At 36.9% G+C, this 23,124-nt stretch overlaps 6 protein-coding genes across 10 annotated transcripts; 2 read left to right on the top strand and 4 right to left on the bottom strand.

Moving 5' to 3' along the window:
- Positions 1 to 217: 217 nt before the first annotated feature.
- On the bottom strand, positions 218 to 3,404 carry LOC104768343 (uncharacterized). The gene is made up of 12 exons (XM_087506023.1): positions 3,168 to 3,404; positions 2,979 to 3,036; positions 2,768 to 2,861; positions 2,498 to 2,547; positions 1,996 to 2,045; positions 1,772 to 1,880; positions 1,635 to 1,695; positions 1,499 to 1,551; positions 1,283 to 1,375; positions 1,108 to 1,171; positions 871 to 978; positions 218 to 596 (listed from the first exon to the last, which is right to left on the bottom strand). The coding sequence occupies exons 2-12, from the start codon at positions 3,003 to 3,005 to the stop codon at positions 376 to 378; spliced, it is 930 nt and encodes a 309-aa protein (XP_087362149.1). The 5' UTR covers positions 3,006 to 3,036; positions 3,168 to 3,404; the 3' UTR covers positions 218 to 375.
- Positions 3,405 to 4,950: 1,546 nt separating this feature from the next.
- LOC104768342 (auxin transporter-like protein 1) lies at positions 4,951 to 9,036 on the top strand. Its single transcript, XM_010492289.3, is given in 10 exon segments — positions 4,951 to 5,254; positions 5,383 to 5,577; positions 5,767 to 5,955; positions 6,068 to 6,180; positions 6,314 to 6,497; positions 6,584 to 6,681; positions 7,512 to 7,719; positions 8,011 to 8,268; positions 8,668 to 8,842; positions 8,845 to 9,036. Coding segments are annotated over 9 exon segments (1,464 nt in total). The 5' UTR covers positions 4,951 to 5,254; positions 5,383 to 5,385; the 3' UTR covers positions 8,892 to 9,036.
- A 300-nt stretch (positions 9,037 to 9,336) lies between these two features.
- Positions 9,337 to 10,867, bottom strand: LOC104708969 (uncharacterized). 2 transcript variants are annotated; one of them, XM_087504673.1, is made up of 2 exons: positions 10,249 to 10,834; positions 9,337 to 10,115 (listed from the first exon to the last, which is right to left on the bottom strand). In XM_087504673.1, the coding sequence occupies exons 1-2, from the start codon at positions 10,283 to 10,285 to the stop codon at positions 9,454 to 9,456; spliced, it is 699 nt and encodes a 232-aa protein (XP_087360799.1). In that variant the 5' UTR covers positions 10,286 to 10,834; the 3' UTR covers positions 9,337 to 9,453. The 2 variants fall into 2 exon arrangements, with proteins under 2 accessions (XP_087360799.1, XP_087360798.1); XM_087504672.1 differs by having other exon boundaries at positions 9,337 to 10,867.
- Positions 10,868 to 12,277: 1,410 nt separating this feature from the next.
- LOC104768339 (uncharacterized) lies at positions 12,278 to 14,903 on the top strand. Of its 2 annotated transcripts, none has more exons than XM_010492286.3 (4): positions 12,278 to 13,053; positions 13,184 to 13,360; positions 13,460 to 13,981; positions 14,316 to 14,903. In XM_010492286.3, exons 1-4 carry the CDS (start codon positions 12,835 to 12,837, stop codon positions 14,562 to 14,564), a joined length of 1,167 nt encoding a protein of 388 aa, XP_010490588.1. In that variant the 5' UTR covers positions 12,278 to 12,834; the 3' UTR covers positions 14,565 to 14,903. The 2 variants fall into 2 exon arrangements, with proteins under 2 accessions (XP_010490588.1, XP_019097987.1); XM_019242442.2 differs by having other exon boundaries at positions 12,677 to 13,053; positions 13,460 to 13,958.
- Positions 14,904 to 15,277: 374 nt separating this feature from the next.
- On the bottom strand, positions 15,278 to 19,971 carry LOC104768338 (RNA polymerase II C-terminal domain phosphatase-like 2). 2 transcript variants are annotated; one of them, XM_010492285.3, is made up of 14 exons: positions 19,448 to 19,971; positions 18,897 to 19,367; positions 18,538 to 18,748; positions 18,085 to 18,242; positions 17,918 to 17,988; positions 17,731 to 17,836; positions 17,547 to 17,639; positions 17,278 to 17,407; positions 16,838 to 17,169; positions 16,711 to 16,762; positions 16,353 to 16,486; positions 16,219 to 16,272; positions 16,032 to 16,128; positions 15,278 to 15,914 (listed from the first exon to the last, which is right to left on the bottom strand). In XM_010492285.3, exons 1-14 carry the CDS (start codon positions 19,715 to 19,717, stop codon positions 15,763 to 15,765), a joined length of 2,331 nt encoding a protein of 776 aa, XP_010490587.2. In that variant the 5' UTR covers positions 19,718 to 19,971; the 3' UTR covers positions 15,278 to 15,762. The 2 variants fall into 2 exon arrangements, with proteins under 2 accessions (XP_010490587.2, XP_087360797.1); XM_087504671.1 differs by having other exon boundaries at positions 17,918 to 17,984; positions 18,081 to 18,242; positions 19,448 to 19,931.
- Positions 19,972 to 20,347: 376 nt separating this feature from the next.
- On the bottom strand, positions 20,348 to 23,041 carry LOC104768337 (uncharacterized). 2 transcript variants are annotated; one of them, XM_010492284.3, is made up of 5 exons: positions 22,843 to 23,041; positions 22,637 to 22,751; positions 22,028 to 22,115; positions 20,875 to 21,906; positions 20,348 to 20,736 (listed from the first exon to the last, which is right to left on the bottom strand). In XM_010492284.3, exons 1-5 carry the CDS (start codon positions 22,934 to 22,936, stop codon positions 20,548 to 20,550), a joined length of 1,518 nt encoding a protein of 505 aa, XP_010490586.2. In that variant the 5' UTR covers positions 22,937 to 23,041; the 3' UTR covers positions 20,348 to 20,547. The 2 variants fall into 2 exon arrangements, with proteins under 2 accessions (XP_010490586.2, XP_087362234.1); XM_087506108.1 differs by lacking the exon at positions 20,348 to 20,736 and having other exon boundaries at positions 20,866 to 21,906; positions 22,843 to 23,017.
- Between the last annotated feature and the right edge of the window lie 83 nt (positions 23,042 to 23,124).

Below are 23,124 nucleotides of genomic sequence, written 5' to 3'. Positions count from 1 at the left end.
ACTTTTCTTTTCCAAGTTGTGCATCTTTCGAATATCACAAAATTATGCAAAAATATTAGTTTTATACAAAATTAAAAAAAAAAAAAAACAAAGTGGACCAGTTAGGAATTCAAAAAGAGAGGTCGAAATCAAAGGACCATAAGACTGAAAAAACTTCTTCTTTTTTGACCCAATATTTTGATTTCTTCCTAGCAGAGAAAGTTAAAAGTAAACAATATTTAACTTGAAATTCTGATACTTGTATATTTTAAAACATAAAAGCTCATCTTAACAATCATTTAAGCGTTATAGGAATTGTAGGTCCCTAAACTCTACAGGCTTTTAAAGAATCCAATGAAAAGTCTGTTTAGTTTTTTCTTTAGTTTGAATCAAACCTCAAGAGTTGAAGCTTTGTGCTGAAGCTTTCTTGAGCTCAAGAGCTCGTTTATAAGGTGGTGCGATCGGAGGTTGAATCGGGTCCAAACTCTGGTATGAAGATCCATCTGCTTCTTTAGGGAGTGGGTAAGACCGGTCTGAGTCGTAACCGGTTAAGTCACCACATGCCAAGAATGGTATATAAACTTTGTTGGGTCCTTCAAGCCAACCACTGCTGCAATCTGCAGAGTACCAAGAAAATAGAAAAATCTTCAGAACAGTATCAAAAAATAAAAGTAAAAATTAAAACATTCTCTTTTTTGGAGCTGACGTGATACTAAAGAACATTTCTTTGTCTTGCCCAAAAGGTTAACTTCACATGAAGAGAGCATTTTTAGGTGAGCGTTAGGTTGAGGAAGAGTAAATTAAAAGTGTACTACTCAACACTGCACACGTTAGTTGTGTCTAACTTGAAGCGCTTCAGATTTTTGATAGTGAAGTTATGAGAATTTTTACCGAGATCGCTTCCACCTGAAGGGCTTCCGACTTTCTCCAAGAGACGGTGCAGATCTCCCGGGTTAAATCCTTCTGGTGGAGTGTAATTTTCGCAAACAGCAAAAGCCTCTATAGGAACAGAGTAAAGAAATGCAATCAGAATCTCCAAAGAAAAGCAACATTTACTTACATCTTTGATTACTAAACCCTTGAGTAAGGAAATCATATATGCACATGTGAAAGTTGTATTCTTTTTACCTATACTCGAATTGCGACTGCTTTTCGGTTTCGCAAAAGTTACAGTTGGGAAAAACAACTTCAGCTACAAATAAGAGGAATTAAACTATATCAGTAAAAGCAACAGTAAATATGATGAGCACAACATCTAAGCTTACTTGACAGTTAAATTCATGAGTACAACATCTAAACTTACTTGACAGTACAAGAGACTTGTATCTTTTCCGCGGAATATCTTTGCGATAAATTTTCCACCTTCTTTAAGAACATGGGTTACAATCGTTAAGCCCTGACAAAAAAAGGGGTTTTGTTTGTTATTTGTTATTGTTCATGATAATATGCTTCAGGTTAATGCTAAATTTTGTTCTAACACGACACACCGACTCTTATAAACAGAGGCCAAGCAACTTACCGCTAGAATTAGTTGGGACTGGACAAATTCATCCATGTCATGCAAACCGGTAACTGCAGACCAAATTGTAAAAGGCGTTATATTGATAGCATGTAAAAACTGAACGGCCAAACAGACACTATATGCACTGTTTTACCATCTGGAGCACCATCACAGACAACCAGGTCCGCTTTGCAGCCATCAAAGTGTCTAATGACCTTAAGAAAAACCGAAAATCAGTAAGCCACAGAAACAGAGTCAAACTCTATGAGATAGGGGTCGAGAAATTTTTACCACTTCAGCAGTCCGAGCATTAGTTATGTCCCCTTGAACCTGGATGACACCTTCAATTGGAGCCATAGGCTGCAAATCTATGGCCACTATAAGAGGAAGATCTCCTTCTCTGCATAGAATTACAGCAGCAACAAATCAGTTCAACAAGTGAATTACTGAACTAGCATAATTAAACAACTAAAGAGGAGAAACAGAGTGTAATAATTAAGAAATATGAAACTTACTTTGACTCAGCTGAAGACTTTGCAGGAAGATATAATTGACGACTCAAGACCTATAAATTAAGTGCACTCATAAGATTCAAAACGTGTTCTCTTAATTTTATCCACCGAAAATCGAGGAACAAGCAACAAACAACCTAAGAAAGAAACAACCAAAGAATCTTGAAATAAATTTTCTAGAGCATCCCCTGCTCTCCCAAGTCAATTTCCCCATGTCTATCACTTCCTGTTTTCTTCTATAGTACACTAACCGAGCTAAGTTGTCAGCTAACTGAGATCGCAACCCAATCACAATCCTTTGCAAAAAGATCACTGCAGTGATAAAATAAACCCTAATAATCTCAATAGCTCTCTAATTCAAGCTTTAGACTTTTCTGAACATTTGTTCTCTTCTTCTATGCAAAATGGTTGGCGGTAGTTAACTCGTTATAATGCACACATAAGAGATCTGCTAACTGACTAAGCCATTTCACATTATTCCCAATTGTGAATAAAATAAACTGACCTGACTCCAGCTACCAGGTGCAGCACATAAATCTACAACCCTCTTCACTCCTGCACATAGGCAAAAGACAAAAGTTGGGAAGTTTTAAGTGGTCATTCTTTGATATGTCACATTGTTCAGCTGCAAAGTGTACTGCATTCATTCAATAAATAGTTTTTTTGACTAAGATCTCGTTAGATCAGACTTTGGAGTCTGTGGATGAGGGTTAATGTGAGACTATTCACTGACCAAATGGGGGAACAAAAAGAGATTAAAGTTTCAGAGATCCACCTTCAAAAATGTTGAATTCTTCATCAATCTGAAGAAGCTTAAAAGCACTTCTCGCTCGCCATCCTTCTTCTTTAGCTTTACGATAGTAGATATCCTACAAACAATTGGTCAACGCACTATTAAAAACCAACCCACGAGTTCAGTAATCTCCACCCGAGAAATGTGCTGTATTTAAGCTCTAAGAACCAAATAAATTTCAATCAAGGCATACCCTTTTATCCCGAGAAGCTTTTCCCATGTCTTCTAAAGAAGATAAATGAATTGCTTAACTGCAATGAACACAAAAGGTCAGCAAAAAAAGGAAGGGACAGAGATAAGTTAAGCCAAAAGAGTGTCTCAGAGGCATTCTATCGAACACGTTAAGGGCACTCTGTAAGAGAGACTATTCAGATATTATTACCTCGATATACAAGAAGAACCCACCTAGTCACCGCACAAGATACAGCAGCAACTACCTAACTGAAGAAGAAGAGTAACACCAAAAGCAGAGAATTTTTAAGCTGGAGCCAAGTGAAGGGAAGGAAGGAAGGAGACTTCTCTTTTCTTCTTCTGTAGTTTTTGATCCCATCTGTGCCCTAACCAATACGACGAAATAAGAACGTTATCGTCCTTGTAAGTTATTGGGCCCAAGCCCAATAAGCCCATTAAAATTTCAATGAGTTATCTTAAAGATAATTTTATTTTAGCTTTTTTTTTTTTTTTTTTAATACCAGAAATAGCAGTGGATTCCTAACACATACATCCCAAGGGCATTGGGTGCGAATCTTGTTAAGGAAAATCACATCCATTGATTGATTTAATATTTGGATGTTACTTGTATTGTTATGATTATAAACAGTCACTACTACTACTAACCCACTCTAATCTAACGGACAATATTCATTATAACTTTTCATAGAGAGATAATATATTAGCATAAGTTTTGGAGTAAGGGGATGCATAAAATCTTTGCAAGTAATAATGAAGAAATAGATACCTTTCAATGAATTGATTTGCCAACAATATGAATTTTTGGTCGGTCGATCTCATGTAATGGTCTCACTTCACAATAACCATATCCCGTAGACGTTTGTCTTGTCTCCCACCCACTTTTATATCATAATCTTCTACAAGATTTTTTTTCCATTCTCAATCTCTTTCATTTTTTTGTTTTCATCGCCTAAATAATTTTCAATTTTTTTTACTATTCTTCTAAATGGTGACCACTAAGAATATGTAATTTTCCCACTATGTACAGCAGAATTGAAAAGAAAAAAAAAAATCGCTAAACTTACATAAAAGAAAAAAATCAAAGTGATAATTAATAAAATCTTTGTTTTGTACTTCTGCTTTATATATTGTGATCTACGTTGAGTCGAAGAATCAAATCAAGAGAGGATCAAACTGGAAAGCTGCTTCTTTCAAGTCTCGGTCCATCTGAAAAGACCCAAAGACATCAAAGTCCATTTCTTATTCTGTTGTTACTCATAACGCACTAAAAAGCCCATAACTTAAAAGTATTCTTTTTTTCTTCTTCCTAATGTAATTTATGTAAAAATGGTTTCATACATAATACATTCGTACCTATGACGACGACACTCTGAATCAGATGTTCTCACATATCCTACAACTTTTTTTTTTTTTCAGTTTTTTTGCCACTATAAAAGACATAGTAGTATTCTTTAATCAGTTGTTCAATGCTCGAATCCAAGATGAGTTTAAGGGATATATATATGGTTGCAAAGATGATAATGATTATAGGATCCGACGGTACAGAAATGGAGAGTGCACAGAGAATAAGTGGAAGCACGCGTAGAGGAACATGAACAGAGGGAGTGCGCTTTGATGACGCGCGTAATATTTGCTCTGTAAACGCGTGAAGTTTACTTTCTTAATGGGTTCGCTCGGCTCAAGCCGACGCTAATATTATTACACTACTGTCACTTTCACTCCCATCTCTTCCATCTACTTTTCTTTTTCTTTTTCATTCTTAATTTTAGGGAATAATTAACAAGAAATTTTTGAAAAATATGTTATCGAAATATCAATCTGCACTAGGAAGTAGTAACCAAACAAAACAAGAGAAATGTGCACTAAAAAAAGTTAAAATTTCATAAAACTACGTGACCGGTAAAAAAAACTACTAAAAGAAGTGGTAAAACCATACTGTTAGTATTTTGGTAGTTCCGCATATTCTCAAAACCAAAACCATGGATGATTAGATTACCACATTTATTCGAATTTTATCTAAACTTTTGAAACAGTGTGGTAAGAGACGATTTTTAAATACACAAATCCAAATGATGGAATCATATAGAAGCAGGTAAAAAGAACCAGAGCTCCTACTCGCTCACCATTCTTAAAGAACCAGAGCTCTTCACTCTATATCTCTCTTCTTTGTGGCTCTCTTTATCATTTATTAAAGACTCTGCCTTTTGCTTCGGAGGTTGGAGAACGAGACAGAGCTAAAGTCTCTGTGTTTCCTCTCAGACAAAAAGGAAAAAATAGGTAAGAGATTAAAGACATATTTTTCTTTCTTCAAAAGATGATATCTTTCTCTAATCAAGAAAACCTTTTCAATTATTTATATATTTTTCGAGACATAACTTTCTTTGTGTAAACATATTAATCGATAGCTAATGTCGGGTGAGAAACAACAAGCGGAGGAGGCGATAGTGGTCTCCGGGGAGGATGAGGTGGCCGTTAGAAAAGTGGAAGATTCAACGGCGGAGGAGGATATAGACCACGGCGGCGATGGATTCAGTATGAAGACCTTCCTCTGGCATGGCGGGTCCGCTTGGGACGCTTGGTTTAGCTGTGCATCCAATCAAGTAAGTACATTAATTATTACTTTTATAAATAAATAAATAAATAAAAACAAAGGTTTCTTTATTATAATAAGACCAAATTACTCTTTTCTGTTTGTCCTAAATGTTTTTTTTTTTTTTTTTCATAAAACATTCTTGAAATAAATAATAATAATAATAAGGTTTGTATTAATAATAAAAAAATGGATGCAGGTGGCACAAGTGCTGTTGACACTGCCGTATTCGTTCTCGCAGTTGGGAATGTTATCAGGAATATTGCTTCAAATATTCTATGGGTTAATGGGATCTTGGACTGCTTATCTCATCAGTGTTCTTTACGTCGAGTATCGTGCTCGTATGGAGAAACAAGAGGCCAAATCCTTCAAAAACCACGTTATTCAAGTAAATTCTTCTTAATCTATGTATAGTATTTTAGTTTAACATATTTGATTTGAATCCCATGTGTATACTGAATTGAATTGCATGTTTTGTTTCCATAAAAAAAAATGTGAAGTGGTTTGAAGTGCTTGATGGACTGCTGGGTCCGTACTGGAAAGCAGCGGGGATCGCATTTAATTGCACCTTCTTGTTATTCGGATCAGTCATCCAGCTCATTGCTTGTGCTAGGTACTTCTTCCTCTTTTTTTTACCACTTTATTTTTCTTTTCAATCTTTTAAATTTTATAATCTAAGGGACAAATAATATTTTTAAAGCCAAATAACATAATTTGATGTGTGTTGTTTTGGTGTGGTGGTGCAGCAATATATATTACATAAACGATAGGTTAGACAAGAGGACATGGACTTACATATTTGGTGCTTGTTGTGCCACTACCGTTTTCATACCATCTTTCCACAATTACCGTATTTGGTCTTTCCTCGGCCTTGCCATGACCACCTACACTGCTTGGTACCTTACTATCGCTGCTTTTCTCCATGGCCAGGTATGTCATCTATCAAATCGCTTTTTTCAATTTTGAAAAACAAAATAAAACAATGAAACCGGTTGTGAGATCTGTTGGTTTTGTAGGCGGAGGGTGTGACACATTCCGGTCCGACCAAGCTTGTGTTGTACTTTACCGGTGCCACCAACATCCTCTATACCTTCGGTGGACACGCTGTGACCGTGTAAGTCTTTTTATTAATTTTCTCATGCATTGTCTAATTCGCCAAAAAAGGAAATTAAAGAAACTAAAAAATCTTTATAGAGGTTGTTAATAGTGATGCATTCCTAACAAATTAATTGAATAAAGCATTTTCTAATTTTTTTTTTTTCACATACAACATTGTTTTTTTTTGCAAATATTTTTTAGAAAAAGTAATTACTCTGAAGATCATGTTTCTTCTTTTAAAAATATTCATCTCTTTTAGCTTCTATATATGCAGCTTTTGCCGGTTGCTTTAGGTTCTGTACTAAACGCACAAACAGACAAAATCATTATTACGAAATAAATAAAGACAAATTTACCAGAAAAATTCTATTTACCTTTTTAACACACTAGCTAGTAGCTAAGTATAGACTATATATACTAGACTAAAAAAAGTTCTTAACTTTTCTTTTTTTTATAAACATATTTTTACGATCGTTGGAAATCTTATCTATACGTAACGTAACCACAGTGGTCGGACCGGACGGCCAATCTCTCTGGCCGCCGGACCCATGAATCCAACATTTAAGACTTTTATGCCATTTTCCTTTAACATACTACTCCCTCCGTTTCAAAATATAGGATGTTTTAAGCAAAGCACGCAGATTAAGAAGACTTTACTTTTAATAAGTTCAACCAATCAGAAACAATACTGCATAATATAAAATACTAAACTAATCTAAAAGTTGCATTGAAATTTGAAAACATCTTATATTATGAAACAACAAACTTCTCTAAAACATCCTATATTTTGAAACGGAGGAAGTATTATTCTTTATTTTAAAAAATTTAAAAAATTAAAAATTGCAGGGAAATAATGCATGCGATGTGGAAACCAAGGAAGTTTAAGAGCATCTACTTGATGGCGACCCTGTACGTCTTCACGTTAACGCTTCCGTCAGCCTCCGCCGTCTACTGGGCTTTCGGCGATCAGCTTCTCAACCACTCAAACGCTTTCTCTCTCCTCCCTAAAACGCGTTTCCGTGATGCTGCCGTCATCCTCATGCTAATCCATCAGGTTCCTATCGTAACTTAATACTACATATGTAACATGTTCCACTATATGCATTAATGGTTTGTCCAAGGACATGGTTTTATATACTATACGGTACCGGTCCATCCCAAGAACATTATTCTCTTTCGCAATGAAATTAATACTATATATAACGAATCATCTTATTATATATATAGGTTACATGGATGGATGGACCAATGCATTTAACCATTTAATTAAAATTGATTAGTATAACATTTTTATAAATGAAAATGTTTATAAGTACTTAATGAATGTTTTTTTTTTTGTATACAGTTTATAACATTCGGGTTCGCGTGTACGCCATTATACTTCGTATGGGAAAAAGCGATCGGAATGCACCACACAAAGAGCATATGCCTAAGAGCGCTGGTGAGGCTACCGGTGGTGGTACCGATATGGTTCTTAGCCATCATTTTTCCGTTTTTTGGGCCAATAAACTCGGCAGTTGGAGCCTTACTAGTTAGCTTCACCGTTTACATCATCCCTGCCTTAGCCCACATGCTCACCTACCGCACCGCCTCTGCCCGCCGGGTATTACCTATATTCCTCTTCTCACTTACATTTTTACCATTCCTCAGCTATAATGTAGATTTAATGAATTCAGTGGATGACATACATTTATTTCATTAGATAGATACTAGTTTTGAATAGATCGATACCCCCAAAAATTGGGAAAAATTATTGGAGGAAAGAGACTGAGATATAAAATAGGTAAGAGTGTTATGAGCTGGCTTATACTTTTGCATTTAATCCCAAATCAAAGAGGTAGGTCCGTATGGTATACAGTGTGACCATTATTACAATTGACTAGTTTATAAATGTCACTAACATATATTCTCGTTGATGATTAAATAAGTAGATTGGTTCATGCAAAGATTTACGATGTATTGATTTGTTTTTTCTCTTGATACGTACGTGATGATGTGGCAGAACGCGGCGGAGAAGCCACCGTTCTTTTTGCCTAGCTGGGTCGCAGTCTACGTGATAAACGCTTTCGTGGTGGTTTGGGTCCTAGTTCTCGGTTTCGGGTTTGGCGGATGGGCTAGCATGACCAACTTCATAAGACAAATTGACACTTTTGGCCTCTTTGCCAAATGCTATCAATGCAGCCGGCTCCTGCTCCGATCACCGCTGGAGGTCACCACCGCCGTTAAATCAAGCCGCCGCTAGTGACGTGTGAAAGTGTCATTGAACCCTTTTTCGTATGTATAAAAAGGATATATATATCTATATTTTTTAGCTATAATTAACCATGTTAAAGAAATTTGAAATTTGGTTTAAAATCACGTGATTAGCGTAGCGAGCTGGTGCCTTTTGGTGTTTGTCACGTGCTAATCTTCAAGTTTTATGACAAGACTAATATGTCTTCCTGAACTGGTAGAAAACAACTGGATGCTGACAAAATGGTTATCATTTTAATCAATCAGCCAATCTGTCATATTTGACTCCCCAGGACAATAGTACATCGGTTCTTTTTATTTCCCCCAATTTTGAATTTTCTTATGGCAAGGCAAAGTATGAAAAACAATAGTACAAGCGCTAGGGTTCTTGATGTGAAACCTAGCAGGCTTATATAGACCCAATGTAAAAATATTGGGCTTTAAATCGAAGGCGATTTGTTTACTTCTTATTGGGCTTTAAATAGTTCTTTATTTACAAAGAAGTTATCAACAGTGTGTGTGTGTGTGATTTAATGGAACAAATTGAAACAATAGACTATGATACAGAACCAGTGTCACAGATGATGCAGTGCTCTGAAACTAGTTTCCACATGGCACTTCCTTGTTCAATTTCATACTTCTTGCTAAACTTATTCCACAGATGCAAACCATAGCCACTCCTCTGCATATGAAGAAGCTTGACTTTGACCCATCTCGAATCTTTCTCTGTTTTAGGCACTCTGAACAACTTCTTAATCTCGAGCCAGTTTACCGAATAGAACGCTGAAGGTCGCATGACGGTGAAGTTATAGCCACTAGACCCTTCCACGGCTCTAGCCACTCGAGAAACAAGGTACGGTCCATTGTATCCCCATATGTTTCCGTTGAAAGTGTTAGCGAATTCTTCGATGAATTTGAGTAACAGAGGATGGTTCTTGTCGAATATTAGTACCGCGTTGTTCAGTCTTGTCCAATTTGTCGACGAAGGATCAAGAGTTTGTGCTCCAATCACGTTTCTAAGACCTTTGAAGCTTTTTAGAACAATCATGTCTGTGTCTAAGTAAACACCTCCATATTTGTACAAGTAAGCAAGCCTCATGAGGTTTGAGAGATTCTGACCTAAAGGTATCTTCCCGGGGTCTCTTTTACCTGTCTTTATTTCCTCGAGCCATGATTCTCCGGCGGTTCCTTTTAGTAGAAAAGACAAATCCGGTGTGACTGCAAGAACTTTGTAACCACGATCAAGAAACGGTTTCAAGATTGTATAACCTTGAGGAGAATCCAAGGTTGCGGATAGGATCATTAAGCAACCACGAGGATGAGACTTAAAGACACTTTCAATAGCTAATACCTCTCTTTTGCCGAAGAACTCTGCTGATGATATCCATGTCATGACGAAGTTGACTTCACATCCATCACCGACAAACTCAATAACCCTCTTTTGAAACTTCTCTGACAAGTTATCTCCACTAAAAGTCTCAATAACTTGGAGTTTCTCTTTGGTTTTCAGATTAGGAGATTGCATCATTTGTTGTGTATATTGTTGCTTGATCGGATTTTTCCTTTCACCATCCTTCTCAGAGCTAAGAGGTAACTGTGGAATCACTCTTTTGATCTCTATCTTCACCTCTGAGTAATCATTACTCCGCAGTTGCATCGAGAAATTAGATATTCGAACCAACGTTGTGACCAAGATCAGAGTTATAAAACTGATCGAAAACACAGTGAAAAGTGGTGATGATGCAGATTGGTTTAGCCGTCTGTGATCAATCATTACTGTGAATCTCTTCTCTATATCATGATCCATAAAAAAAAAAAAAAGCAGAACTGAAATGGAAACTAGAAAAGAAAAAGAGAAAAGCTTTAGATAGATGAGAAAGAGACCACACTTTTGAGTTCTATGTGTGTCTGTTTGTTTTATCTCTTGTTTTGACCATGTTTCTTGCCTTTGGAGGGCTGTCTAGTTTTGAAAAGTTAAGAACGTACACGACGTAGACATCTTTGATATATTACCGAAAACAATTAATCTTAGTAAAACGAAGTATTGGGAAATTACAAGTCCTTTTAAAATTTTCTGTTTATTTTAACTAAACTTTATATTTTAAGTTTACTACTGTTTGTTTATTAAAGGTTTATTTTTTTCCCATCCTAAATGGAAATTTCTATCATCTTTTTTGTTCTTTTCAATTATCTGGGTTTATTGTTTATTGTTTTTTTTTTTTTTTTTTTGGGGTCAAAGTAGAATACTAGTCATACCCATAATAGTACAACACTTACAAGAACTGTTTCATATGAAAAATACATACAGTTATTGTCATTGTATTTTACTAACGTACCTATTATTGCCTTATTTGTCAACTTTTTGCTAACACGGAACATAAGAACAATAAATTCGAGATGTATTGTTCTCTTTACTTTTATTTTTTTTTCTTCTTTGGAAAAATACTAATCTATATCGAATTGATAATATCTGTTTGAATTTTAGATGAATGATATAGTGTTGTTAATTTGGTTGTTGCAACATGATTTTGGAAAAAGACGTTTGTATTTTAAAAAAAAATTCCAGTTATCTTGTAGGACAAATTGTCAAGGGTATATCGATTTTTCTATCTTACATTGATAAGGTTATTATTTTATTATACTAGTTAAAACTATGTTTGTAATGTTGGGTCCTAACATTATTTTGAATGAATAACGCTGGTTGACTAAGAAATTTAAATATTAAGACATTTCGAATTATGCAATAATTAAGCCAATAACGCCGGAAACATGTAAATATAAGGAGAGGTCCAAACTCGAATACATAGACGTGTGTGTCGATATGATTACGTGTAGTTTAACCCTTTTTTCATTTGGTTTTGTTTTAGTTCAACAAAAAGAAAATGTATTTTTGGTTTATGTAATTTATTGGTTTTCACCAAAAAAAAATGTATGTTTGTTAGTGGTTTGTATACGGCATGATTGGGGGGGTTATATCTTAGTTTATTTCAATAGTGAAATTGGGATAGGTCCATGCATAATCAGTATCCTCCACACGACTAGTCAAGGTACGTAAGCATTTTAAATAACGTATCACATTACTTTAGTTATTGATGACTTGACTTGACAATATCAGCTCAACAACAACAACTAGAGAAAGATGCAATTTATGCAGCCGTATAAGTTCGTTGTATTGTTCCTTCATCCGATGATCATTCCAAGCTGTTTCATTGACATATACATACAACGATCTAAAGCTATGAAATGAAAGATTGCATAAACAAGCACTGTGTGGAGAATAACAAACAAGTCTTTCTTTAGTTTCCCCACTGAAGTCAAAATTGAATCCATTAATTTAGGCCCATGGGCTTTTTCTGTTTTGTTTACTAACTGTCACGCAGGATCCGAGAAAATTCGTTACAGTAACATGGGAAACAATCGCGTAAATCGGACGGTATAAAATAAATGCGGGTGATCACCGACCTGTCAGTATAATAAAAGAGAAACTCCAACGATCACAGAGATATGCCACGTGGATTTATGCTTTGCTTTCGTAAGTACACTAGGGGCTGTTATTGGAGAGATGATTTCCAAATCCATATGGAATTGTAAATTTTAGAAATCAAAATAGATAGATTTTGAAATAACATGTTTTATCCTTGGATTTCAATCATTCTATTTTACACTATCAAATCCATTTAAATCCATATAAAACATAATGTGGATTTTGAAATCCAAAAACAAATCATTAAATGAATAACAGGGGATTTTAAAAAGTATTTGTAAATCATAGAACCAATAACACATGATTTTGATAAGTATTTTAAAATCAATGATTGAATAACACATGATTTTTGTTTGGATTTCTAAATCCATCAAAATCATACATCCAATAACCCCCTAAAACTAAACTAATGATGTCTCTTCTCTTTTGAACCAAAGACAAGAACTCTTTCTGATGAAGATGATTGGCATTGGATCCCTAACTTCTTCTTCTTCTCCATCTAAGATCCTTCTCGAAGATTCTCCTCCACGATTTTTTCGCTGTGGGACAGAGATCTTCCCTTGTGTTCAATGGAAAACGTTTCATCATTTCAAGTTTTTGCGTTTAGATTCTGCTCAGAACAGGACTCTTAAGCCAATTCCGGTTCGTTCTTCTTCGATTAAGGATTCTCAGGTAATTTAATTATAACTCTTAGCTTTATCATTCAATTTCCCATTGGTCTTTCGTTTGTATGTTTGTGTTCTCTCTTCTACAGTTACTTTATGTTCTGTCTTCATAATAAATCAGATAATTGTGTTTATAGGTGAATGAAGAAGCTCTTACAAAAAAGGTTCGTGTAAGGTTCCAATTGCGGAAAGAGTGTGTCTTTGGTGAACATTTTTTCATTCTTGGTGATGATCCTGTCTTTGGTGGCCTCTGGGATCCAGAAACTGCCTTGCCACTGAACTGGTCAGATGGGAATGTCTGGACCTTAGACCTGGTAGGTATCAATTGTTGTTACATGTAGGTTCTGTAAGAGTTTTAGATACTTGAATGTGTGTTAGTTATACTCTGATGTGATTTCTTCTTTTATACTTAGGATTTGCCTGTTGGAAGATTGGTTGAATTCAAGTTCATACTTAAGGCTCAGACAGGGGAGATCTTGTGGCAACCAGGTCCAAACCGGTCTCTTGAGACCTGGGAAAGCAACAAAACAATCAGGATATGTGAAGACTGGGATAATGCTGATCTCCAGATGATGATTGAGGAAGATTATGTGCCATTCAATCAAGAAGACAGTATCACTCACCCTAAGCAAAGCGTGAGGCTTGACACCATTAGAGAAGAGGTGGATGAAGTGCTTGGTACTACTGTACACCAAAACTCTTCAGTGGTAGTTGTAGAGAATGCAGGATACGTAAGTGATGAGTTTGCAGATATCCAAAGTGAGAAAACTATTGAATCTTCTAATGAAGCTTTGACTGCTCGGGTTGTGACCAGCGAAGCCATGTTTACCGAGGAAGAAAGTCCAGTTTTGGTCCCTGGATTGGTGTCTCTGTCTGACTTGGAAAATGAAGACATGGAAGTTATTAACGAAGGTAAACCAGAAACGTTCCCGGAGGTAATAATATAACCTGATAAGTTTTGAGGCTTAATGTTTTTGTTTTTAAATAAGACCTTTGCCTAGAGCTGTTGTCATACACACGGCTGTAGTCCTGTAGATGGTAATGAAATCTTTGCATGTTGATGCTTTAAGACATCATCTTCGTTTGTAGAATAAGACTGTTCTTGTTTCATTGATACAATGTATATAAGTTGCCCCAGTTGATTATAAAAAAAAAAATTTCTTTAACTATGTCTTTAAGCTAGCCTAAGACTCTGTACTCCAGCAATATGATTTTCAGCTGTAAATGCCCTTATTGTCTTATTTAATGAATGGTGAAAGCTATTTGCAGGTAGTTAAGAAGCAAGAGACCAAAGGAGAAATAATCAAGAAAGAGAAAGTAAAAGCGATTTCATTATTGGACAAATCGGAGCTAGAAGCAGTGAAATGTGTAGATCAGAGGCAATACAATGTAGTAGAGGAAGAGCAGCAGCGGCTAGAGACGGAGCCGCTTGGAACGCCGGATGTGCTATTAGAGAATGATATTCAATGGGGACGCAGAACACTTCACAAGCTTCTGAGCAACTTCAGACTTTTCTAAACTCAAAAAGAGTTTTGAGTGCATACATTCACCGGCAAAAGAGCCTCAAGAAGATGATTCTCCCATGGTTTCAGACAGATAGTCAAAATTGTTCTTAAAAGGTGCGCTGCCTTCTTCTTTCTGCTCATCGTTACGTTTTGTATCTATGAGAATTGAGAGTAGATTGAATTCATGTAGTGTTGTCTTTGTATATATGTATGATCAAATGGTTTTGGTAAAGACAGAGAGATGAGGAAAGAATGGAGTGCTAGTGTTAAGTACGTAGGATGTATCATGTGGATCCAATTGTATTATTGTTACATAACGACGTTATGATAACGATGATGATCACGATTATCATATGATTGGTCTTACAATTCCAATTTCTTACACAATGATGATGATCATGATTATCACAATCATGTGTATATTAATCTTTTATAGAAAATCAAGTTGTTGTACATTTCTTTTATGGTTTATCAGTTTTGAACTTCTGGTGCCCTTCGAGAAGGCCAGGTGCCAACGCCGTACGTTTAGGAGCACCTCGTTTTACATTTTTGTAAACCTCGAGGAGTGTCATGTGCCATTTAAGCCCAATACATAAAACCATATGCAGTAGCTTGTTGTATACTTTTGACACATAACACGAGCAAACAATTTTAGAATTCAGTGGGTAGCGGCGATAAATTTATTAGATTGTACCAACTCTTCAATCAAATTACAAACGACGCCTGTAGGAAACATAAGGTGATTTATAAAATGAACCGAGTACATGTAATGTAATTTGTGAAATTTGGTTTAGCCATACTGTATTGAGGCTATGAGCTACAAACTAAAGGATTCTAAATCAAACTACATAAATCCCTTGTAATGCTGCTCTTAAGAACCAACAACAAAAAAAACATCATCTTATACTAAAAATAATATACAATCACCTATACATAACATAAACCTAATTCAGATGGAGCCTTGGGTGCAAGGTTTCATATTCACCTTCTCAATACTCTTATGTAGTAACCAAAACAAGAAGAGTCATGAGACTAGCTCCTTAAGGGGATAGGCTATATATATTAATAATCAAAAAGTCCCTTATTTGGGCCCTTCGTTACCTTTTAGATCTTTGCCTTTTTTTGGTTTCTCACACTGGTAAGGAATATTTACCTTATGTCTTCTTCCCCACATCACTCTTTCAACCCAAATTTGGCATTGGCGACAAAACTCACAACTCAGGAATGCATTCTTTAGGTGCTTTCTCTTCAAGTCCTTCATTTGGTACAACTTCATCGCTTTCCCACAAAAATCCATTCTCATCATTTCTTGGATCTTTCTCTCTTTCTTTAGATAGAGGTGATACATGTGCAACATACTTTTCTGCATAAAGCAACACAAAGAAGATTGACCAATCTGTAACCAAATGTACTCGCTACACAGATGACCAAAAACAAGTGCTGAATAGATCCACAAATAATGCCCAAGAAGAAATTTTACCAGCTAAACTTCGAAGAGCATTCTCAGCCGCTTGTTGATGTGCATCTTTCTTAGTTTTTGCCATCCCAATGCCTATCTTCTCACCCGTGAACAAAACCTACGCATATTAACAACAACAATTAAAAACAAAAAAAGGAAAGTGAAGTTAACATGAGACAAAGATACTTAAACAAACTGACCCCCTTACCTCAACCGAAAACTGTAACTCTTTGTTGGTACTCATCACAGTCCTAAACTCCACCTGCAAAATTGTAAATGAATTAGTCAAAATCCATGAAAAAAAGGATAAGCAATAGCTTGCGTGGTTATGTGAGTATGCACCTTTGAACCGCATCTTCTTCCAATCTCTTGCAGCGCACTCACAAATAAATGAGACTGCCCGCCATTATTCTTTCCACCATCTGTATGATGTTCTCTACCATTTGACACCAAATGACTCTGGGATAATCCACCCTCTGCAAATAGTTTGAACAAGTGCCAATATTAAAAGGTATTATTCCACCTTGTCATGACAAATTCAGCAAGTAGACTTGTACATCAGGCGTGGAAACCAATAATTATCTTATCCTAAATCAATATCTAAGAGCACTACACTGAAAACAAGCGGAGGCGAGAAATTGAACAATCTACTATACTTTTGTATCAGCTTGACTACATTAGAAATGAAACTATAACATACCTGTTGTTTGACGTGAAGGATTTTGCCTTTTCAGGTCATCATCCGTTGAGACCTGCATGAAAATTCTCAGACCGTAGATACTCATACTTCGAAGTCAAAAGAGAGATACTTAGAATGCAAAACTAACCTCTTCACTCCTCAAGTGAGAAGGGTGTGTGAATGAAGCAACAGGAGCAGAACCTGGTATTCCATGAGGAAATTGACTTGGATAAACTCCTGAAGGTCGACCAGGAAAAGAAGGTCTATTCTCATCATCCACCAACCAACCACCCTGAGAATGCATAGAGGACGAAGGTGGCTGCATAGAAGACGAAGGTGGCTGCATAGGAATTTTAGCCAGAATGGGCGGTTGATTAAAGTTTTGGTTCCTTATATCGACACCAGGCCTCATCATAAGGGGTCTTCCACAATCAGAAAAAGTGAAGCCATCCCGTCTAGGAGCTCCAAGCAAACTAGGTTCTAGATTGTGATTGACGACAAAACATAAAGAATCTCAGAAACAAACATTAACGTGCAAAATAACTGTACAATTGAAATTCGAAGTTATATAAAGTCAAAAGTTCGTACTATGCGAAGGTAACAATGCTGCTGCAGTTGTCGTGCTAGAGTTATTTGGTATAACTGCTATCTGCGGCTTGGTTTCAGGTTTCTGCTCAGCGTTACTTGTGGCAGGAAGAGTAGAATGGTCGGCTGCAACCTTCTCACCAAGAAATTTAAAAGTCAATTTTAAATCAGATTACAACAGGAAATAAAGCTTTGCACCAAAACATATTTTTTACTTAAAGATCGCCTTATCCCAAATTTTGTATCTACTTTTCTTATATTATTTTACTGACCGCTTGGTTTAGTCTGCGTTCCACTTCACCCCCACACATTCCTTCCATCATTGGAGGAGCTGCTATATTTCCATTTGCTGCAAAGCCAGGATCCTACAGACAGATATAGCCAGATTGCATATTGTAGTTGGGGCTAGAATTTTGTGCAATCAATTAACAATGATAAAATTCTAACTGCAGATACCTCTATAACGACATAGTTGCTCACATCCGGTGGTGGAGGTAAATTTTTTACATCATCTTCATAGTAAACCAAAGATATACTATTCATCAAACTCTCATCAAATTCCCTGCCATAAATGTCCGGAAGTAGTAAGAACAACCAGCATGATTTCATTACATAAACAAAAAACAAAAACAAAATAACTTACTTGAAAAAGTAACCTCTGACATTGCATGCAACATTTCTTGCTACGCAAAGAATTGGAACGAGAAGGGCTGTCTGATAAATGAGTATACGAGAAAGGTTAGATACACACATGGAAAATGAAGCGATACAGGATTCAATTCACAGCTTAATGCAAGAGTAACGACATGCCTCTGCTTGTGGAGCATAATAAGGGAGATATGCAGGGACAGCATGAACCCGTGGTTGATCCTTTTCCTCCCAAACCTTAATACGGTCATCAATGACCATTGCCATTTTTGGATGACAAACGCCACCATTGAAGACACTTAGCAACGATTTCTTGGCGTCTGCAACGCAAAGAGCAAGAAATAAATAAATAAAATCTTGTTAGTGCGAGTTTCACAGAGAGACAGAGGCGGATAGTCGGGTCCTTAATACCTAAAACTAAGAGGTCAACAAATCAGATTAGGCACTAGAGAGGGAGGCAGAAGAGGGCAAACTATATATAACACAATTCACCACAAAAACAGTAATGAAAGAGATAACTAAACAGAACTCAGAAAGCTACATCAATGGGAGCAAAACACTTATGTACAAAAAACAAAGATCAAGGGTATCAAAGAAGCCAGAGATGGGTTTGACCTGGTTTAACGCATACAATACGATCTCGAAGCTGCTTGAGACTTATTAAATGAGCTTCCGGATCAAGTAGTCTCCACATTTCCAAAGCATAATCCCTTTCAGCCATGGTACAAACGTAAACTTCAAAACGTTTCCTAAGTTTTGCTGTCAAATAGCTTCTTAATTCCTCCCACGCAGGCCTCAGCTTTACAAGCACACTAGTGTCACGGATCTGCGTCATAAATAACCCCAGATAGGAGAAAAAAACTTGGTTATTCCCAAAACAGAAAACCAGATTACTCATGTATACTAAAACGACCTTATCCTATCACATTCCAGAAATAATAGGCCCAAAAAAAGAATCAGATAGATCTTCTAACCTCTGGATTAATCCTAGTAAGCACAGTATTCTTTTCGGGCAATCTAATCACAGGTCTATAAACTTTCTCAAGACCATCAGAAGTTGGGCGGACCTCCTCAGGTTGAGCCTTTAACAAAACTCCGTTATCAAAGGCATAGTCATTATCAATATACTGCTTGAGCAGCATCCTATCATCCATATACCTTTTAAGTTCAGCGGACATTCCATTAATCCTAACAGGATCAATCTCTCGAGAAATCCAAGCTTTAAGAGCCTCAATCCTATCCTCAAATGACTTCATGGTATTTGCAACAATCAAAGTTTCATCGAGATCAAACACAATTGACAGACACCGAGTGTTGAGCATCTTTAAACATGAATCATAAAGACCTGAAGGAACCGAGAAACACCAAAAGCACGGGAACTTCTTCTCTTTACTTGGCATAGCTACTAAATGAATCTCCTCATCTCCGAGCAAAACCACAGCAGTCTGTGTAAAAATCACCAAAACTCATCAAAAATTCGTAATCACTCCAAACCGAAATCGGAAAAAAATTCGAGAAAACATACCTTCAATTCATGGAAACAGAGAGCGTGGAGATGCATTAACTCTGGAGGTTTGACTGGAGCAGATGACTCAAGTTTGCATCTAACGGAAAAAGAAGCAATCGTTTGAAGAATCGCGAGGGGAAGACACCTCTCGCTAGGGAGAGATAGATGGTGGATTCGAATCTCATCGTTAGGGAATCGGAATTCATGACCTGAAGAAGAAGAGACATCAAGTTCTCCCAAACGCGAATCCCCGTTATATACCACAGATTTATGACCTAACCGATTCATCGTTCAAATTTCGTCAAATTCGGACTTGTGAAGAACAAATCTAAAGGTAGTGAGTGAGGGTAACAGTTTCCTCAGAAAAATGCGTGAGAAGCAGATTTCAACTTCTCTCTATTTCGCTACTTTTTTTTTTTTTTTTTTTTGCTCTGTAAATTTTTTTTTGTTCGCTAAAGAGGTTTTTTTTTCTGGGTCCCTAAATTTTTTTTTCTTCAAGATGAGAAAAGGAAGAAGAGAGGCTCTCAGATATATTTATAGGCGAGAGAGACGAAAGGGGTTTTCTTGTAAAATTACGAAGATACCTGAGACTTTGTTACACGTGGCGTTAGATGCGTTATCCTGTTTCTACCAGCATCGCATGTCAGCCGTTAATTAATCGTTCTCAATTAATCGAATTAAAATATACGATGATTATTCCTTTTTTGTCAACATGTGAAAATTATTATTTTTTGGTGATAAGAATTTTTGTAACAATTTTATTTTGACGCAAAAGAAACAGAGAGACAACTTTTGTTGACTTCGAATGTATTTGTGATCATTGTTTTTTACAACTAATATAGTAAAATGTGGAACTGTACTAAGTATTTTGATTTAGATAAACAGAAACAAAGTAAACATAAAAAAAAAAAACACAGATTAAGTTTGTGAGTTGTGAGTAACAATTACGACAACACTACATACAATTTGTATCATTATTATCAATAGACAGTATTTTTAGGTCCCAAAATCAATATAGTAATATACAAACCAAAATTCATGGGCATTCTAATACTTGAGCACTTGAGCCTCTAAAAATAAGACCTTCATTAATATCTTTATACACCAAGACAAGAGATTCATGGGTAACTGATGTCGCTGAGATTGTCGTCGCTACCGTCTAAGCACAAAATGTTGACACTCGATTCCGAGCTCCCGCTGCTGCTCACCGGCCGGTTCCTACATGATCTCACACTGTACGATGACGTCGCCGGTGCTTTCGTCACTGACGGTCGGAAATTACCCGCCATGCTTCCTCGTCTAACATCCTATTATCACATATATAGTGAGACCATTACAAAAGTACACTTGAAGAAATGTTCAAAAGTTGAAAGTCGTCTAAACAATGCATGGATGATATATCATATATGACCCTTTTTAATCTCATTTCATATATGTTACCGTACCATGTGTCTCAAGGCCATGTCGATGGAGCTTTTAGATAAGTTTCTCCCAAACCCAAACCCATCAGATCCCGAGCTCGACTTCCCAGCGGAGGAGCCACCATCACTACCGAGTCCTCTGCCTCTGCTTTCTGTCACTCGCGGTGGAGCAAGTTTTCTCACATTTACAACTCTCTCCATCTTTTGATTCCCCTTAGCTACATGACTTGTCAACCCACCATCATCGTTCGTAGTCTTTGCTCGTCGTCCACGTGACAAAGGAACAGCACCGTTTACGTTTCCACTAAGAGCACTGTTCGGATCCCGGCTTCTAGAAGGCGAACAAGACTGTCTCCTTGAAACCTCGCGTTCTATGGACGCTGATCTTGAACTATTAGACGCACCAAATGCTCTGCTTCTGACACTTGAAGCGGTTTGTGGCCTATCCGGTATCTTAGTTCTAAGATTCGACGGCGCTTCTAGAGAGAATCCAGGCATCTCGTAAGGTTCCCATGGCCTTGATCTCACGATCGCAGAAGCTCCTTGTGACAAGGCGGGTTTACTCACTGGTTTAGTTCTCAATACAGTCGATGAACCTGACGGAGTAGATGGACGGCGAGTTGGAGTGCTTGACCTCGATCCCGGTTTTGAATTAGGCGCCGACATCGGCCAGTTATTGGATCGAGTAGAGGTGGCTGAACAAGTAGTTTGTTGGCCGGTTGAGGTGGCGGGCCTGGTGGCACGTGCAGCGGTTAAGGTAACACGTGAGGTTCCAGAGCTTGAAGAAGGTCTTCTGGTCGTTGAGCTTGAGCTACTAGTAGCAGAAGACGAGGTTAATGAGCCACGTGCAGATGTTGAGGTGGCACTTGAGGTTGGCGTTGATGGCCTTTTGGCTGGAGTAGACCTTTTTGATGGTGAGGAAGGTCTACTCGTTGACCTTGAGCTACTAGAGGACGATGGTCTTCTGATTCCAGAAACAGAGGAGGAATTGTGTAACGACGTCTTTTGGGTCTTGGGTAGTACGTTGTCCCTCTCTTCTTTGCTGTAGTTCTCTAACTGTACGTATAAAAAAAAACACAAGTGAGATGATCAAGAAGAGTACTGTACCGCAAATGCAGACTTAATATCCAAGAGAATTGAATGGCGAGACCATGAGACATATATACTGAGTCCGTACCCGAGATATAAGAGTCATCCGGTCTTCGTAGGGTGAGTCGAGTTGGTTCGTTACGCTTCTAGTCGGTGAGCCTGGCGGCGTAACCAGCCTGGTCCGGAACAATAAGAACAATTAACAAATATATAAGTCGATTTTGTTGATAATTGTCTAATTCATGGCTGTATTTGAGACATGCCAAATGGAACATTGACAAAAGGGCGACGTTTAGAAAAGATATAGAGATTATAAAAATCATTTTAAACTAAAACTAAGGTTGTAATTAAGATATATAAACATAAGAAAAAATGATTGAAAAGTTTGTTTCTATGCAATGGTTATTTCATGCAAAAAGACTTTTTAGGCACGAGAACTTCAAAACCATAAGTGGCGACGTTTTAGAATGCTTACAAATCAGATGAACAAGACATCAGAAATCACACACGTACTAGAGTTTAGCAAGAATGTCTTAGAAAATTGATCAAATTTACTTTGATATTGGAAGTACAAATATTTGGTGCAAAATGTAACCAAAAAAAAAAAAGAAATGTTTACAAGGAAAATTGAATTTTATAAAAACCATGATCAGACTTTTAAAAATCATGACCACAATAAGGGGGAAACATTACGTACCATTCATAATCGGACTTCTCGTTGTCGGTGTAAAGGAAGTTATCGGCAGCGGTTCTACGGAGAGGGTACTGTCGAGACGACATCGCCGTCGTCGTGCTACTATTATGATCAGATCCTGCCAAAAAGAAATAAAAAATCCGACGACGTATTAACACATAAACAAATATACAGTATTGGACCTAGCTATTGGTTATACGAACACGGACCCATTAGAAGCATAGGTCGGTGACCTTTCTCGTGACGACGCATCTTCATCTTCAGGAACAAAATAAGCTCTTCATCTTCGTCTTGGGTCAACATTTTAGGACATTTTTTAAATTGAATTCTTGATGATGGAAGAGAGTGGTGAAGATGTTCTTTTCCGTGTTTTTTCTTCTCTTATTTAAAAATGTCAGATTTCTTAATAAACTGTAAACAACATACAAATGATATATAAGAAAGTAATATTTATTATTTATTTTAAAAATAAAAAAGTAATATTGTCTCTA

Source organism: Camelina sativa, chromosome 20, assembly GCF_030686135.1.
Source record: "Camelina sativa cultivar CO46 ecotype springtype chromosome 20, ASM3068613v1".
NCBI classification, from domain to species: domain Eukaryota; kingdom Viridiplantae; phylum Streptophyta; class Magnoliopsida; order Brassicales; family Brassicaceae; genus Camelina; species Camelina sativa.
The sequence above is the reverse complement of the archived record's forward strand: the minus strand, read 5'-3'. Positions and strand labels throughout refer to the sequence as shown.

Coding starts and splice junctions, on each gene's coding strand:
- LOC104768338 (XM_010492285.3), bottom strand. CDS start 19,717: ATGAATCGGTTAGGTCATAAATCTGTGGTATATAACGGGGATTCGCGT. Junction 17,170..17,277: donor AGCATTGTTACCTTCGCATA/GTACGAACTTTT, acceptor ATCACAATCTAG/AACCTAGTTTGCTTGGAGCT. Junction 16,763..16,837: donor CTCACTTGAGGAGTGAAGAG/GTTAGTTTTGCA, acceptor ATTTTCATGCAG/GTCTCAACGGATGATGACCT.
- LOC104708969 (XM_087504672.1), bottom strand. CDS start 10,704: ATGGATCATGATATAGAGAAGAGATTCACAGTAATGATTGATCACAGA.
- LOC104768343 (XM_087506023.1), bottom strand. CDS start 3,005: ATGGGAAAAGCTTCTCGGGATAAAAGG. Junction 2,548..2,767: donor AGAATTCAACATTTTTGAAG/GTGGATCTCTGA, acceptor GCCTATGTGCAG/GAGTGAAGAGGGTTGTAGAT. Junction 1,376..1,498: donor AGTCCCAACTAATTCTAGCG/GTAAGTTGCTTG, acceptor TTTTTTTGTCAG/GGCTTAACGATTGTAACCCA.
- LOC104768339 (XM_010492286.3), top strand. CDS start 12,835: ATGAAGATGATTGGCATTGGATCCCTAACTTCTTCTTCTTCTCCATCT. Junction 13,361..13,459: donor ATGTCTGGACCTTAGACCTG/GTAGGTATCAAT, acceptor TTTTATACTTAG/GATTTGCCTGTTGGAAGATT. Junction 13,982..14,315: donor AACCAGAAACGTTCCCGGAG/GTAATAATATAA, acceptor AGCTATTTGCAG/GTAGTTAAGAAGCAAGAGAC.
- LOC104768337 (XM_010492284.3), bottom strand. CDS start 22,936: ATGTTGACCCAAGACGAAGATGAAGAGCTTATTTTGTTCCTGAAGATG. Junction 22,116..22,636: donor GAGAAGTCCGATTATGAATG/GTACGTAATGTT, acceptor GTTCCGGACCAG/GCTGGTTACGCCGCCAGGCT. Junction 20,737..20,874: donor ACATGGCCTTGAGACACATG/GTACGGTAACAT, acceptor ATGTGATAATAG/GATGTTAGACGAGGAAGCAT.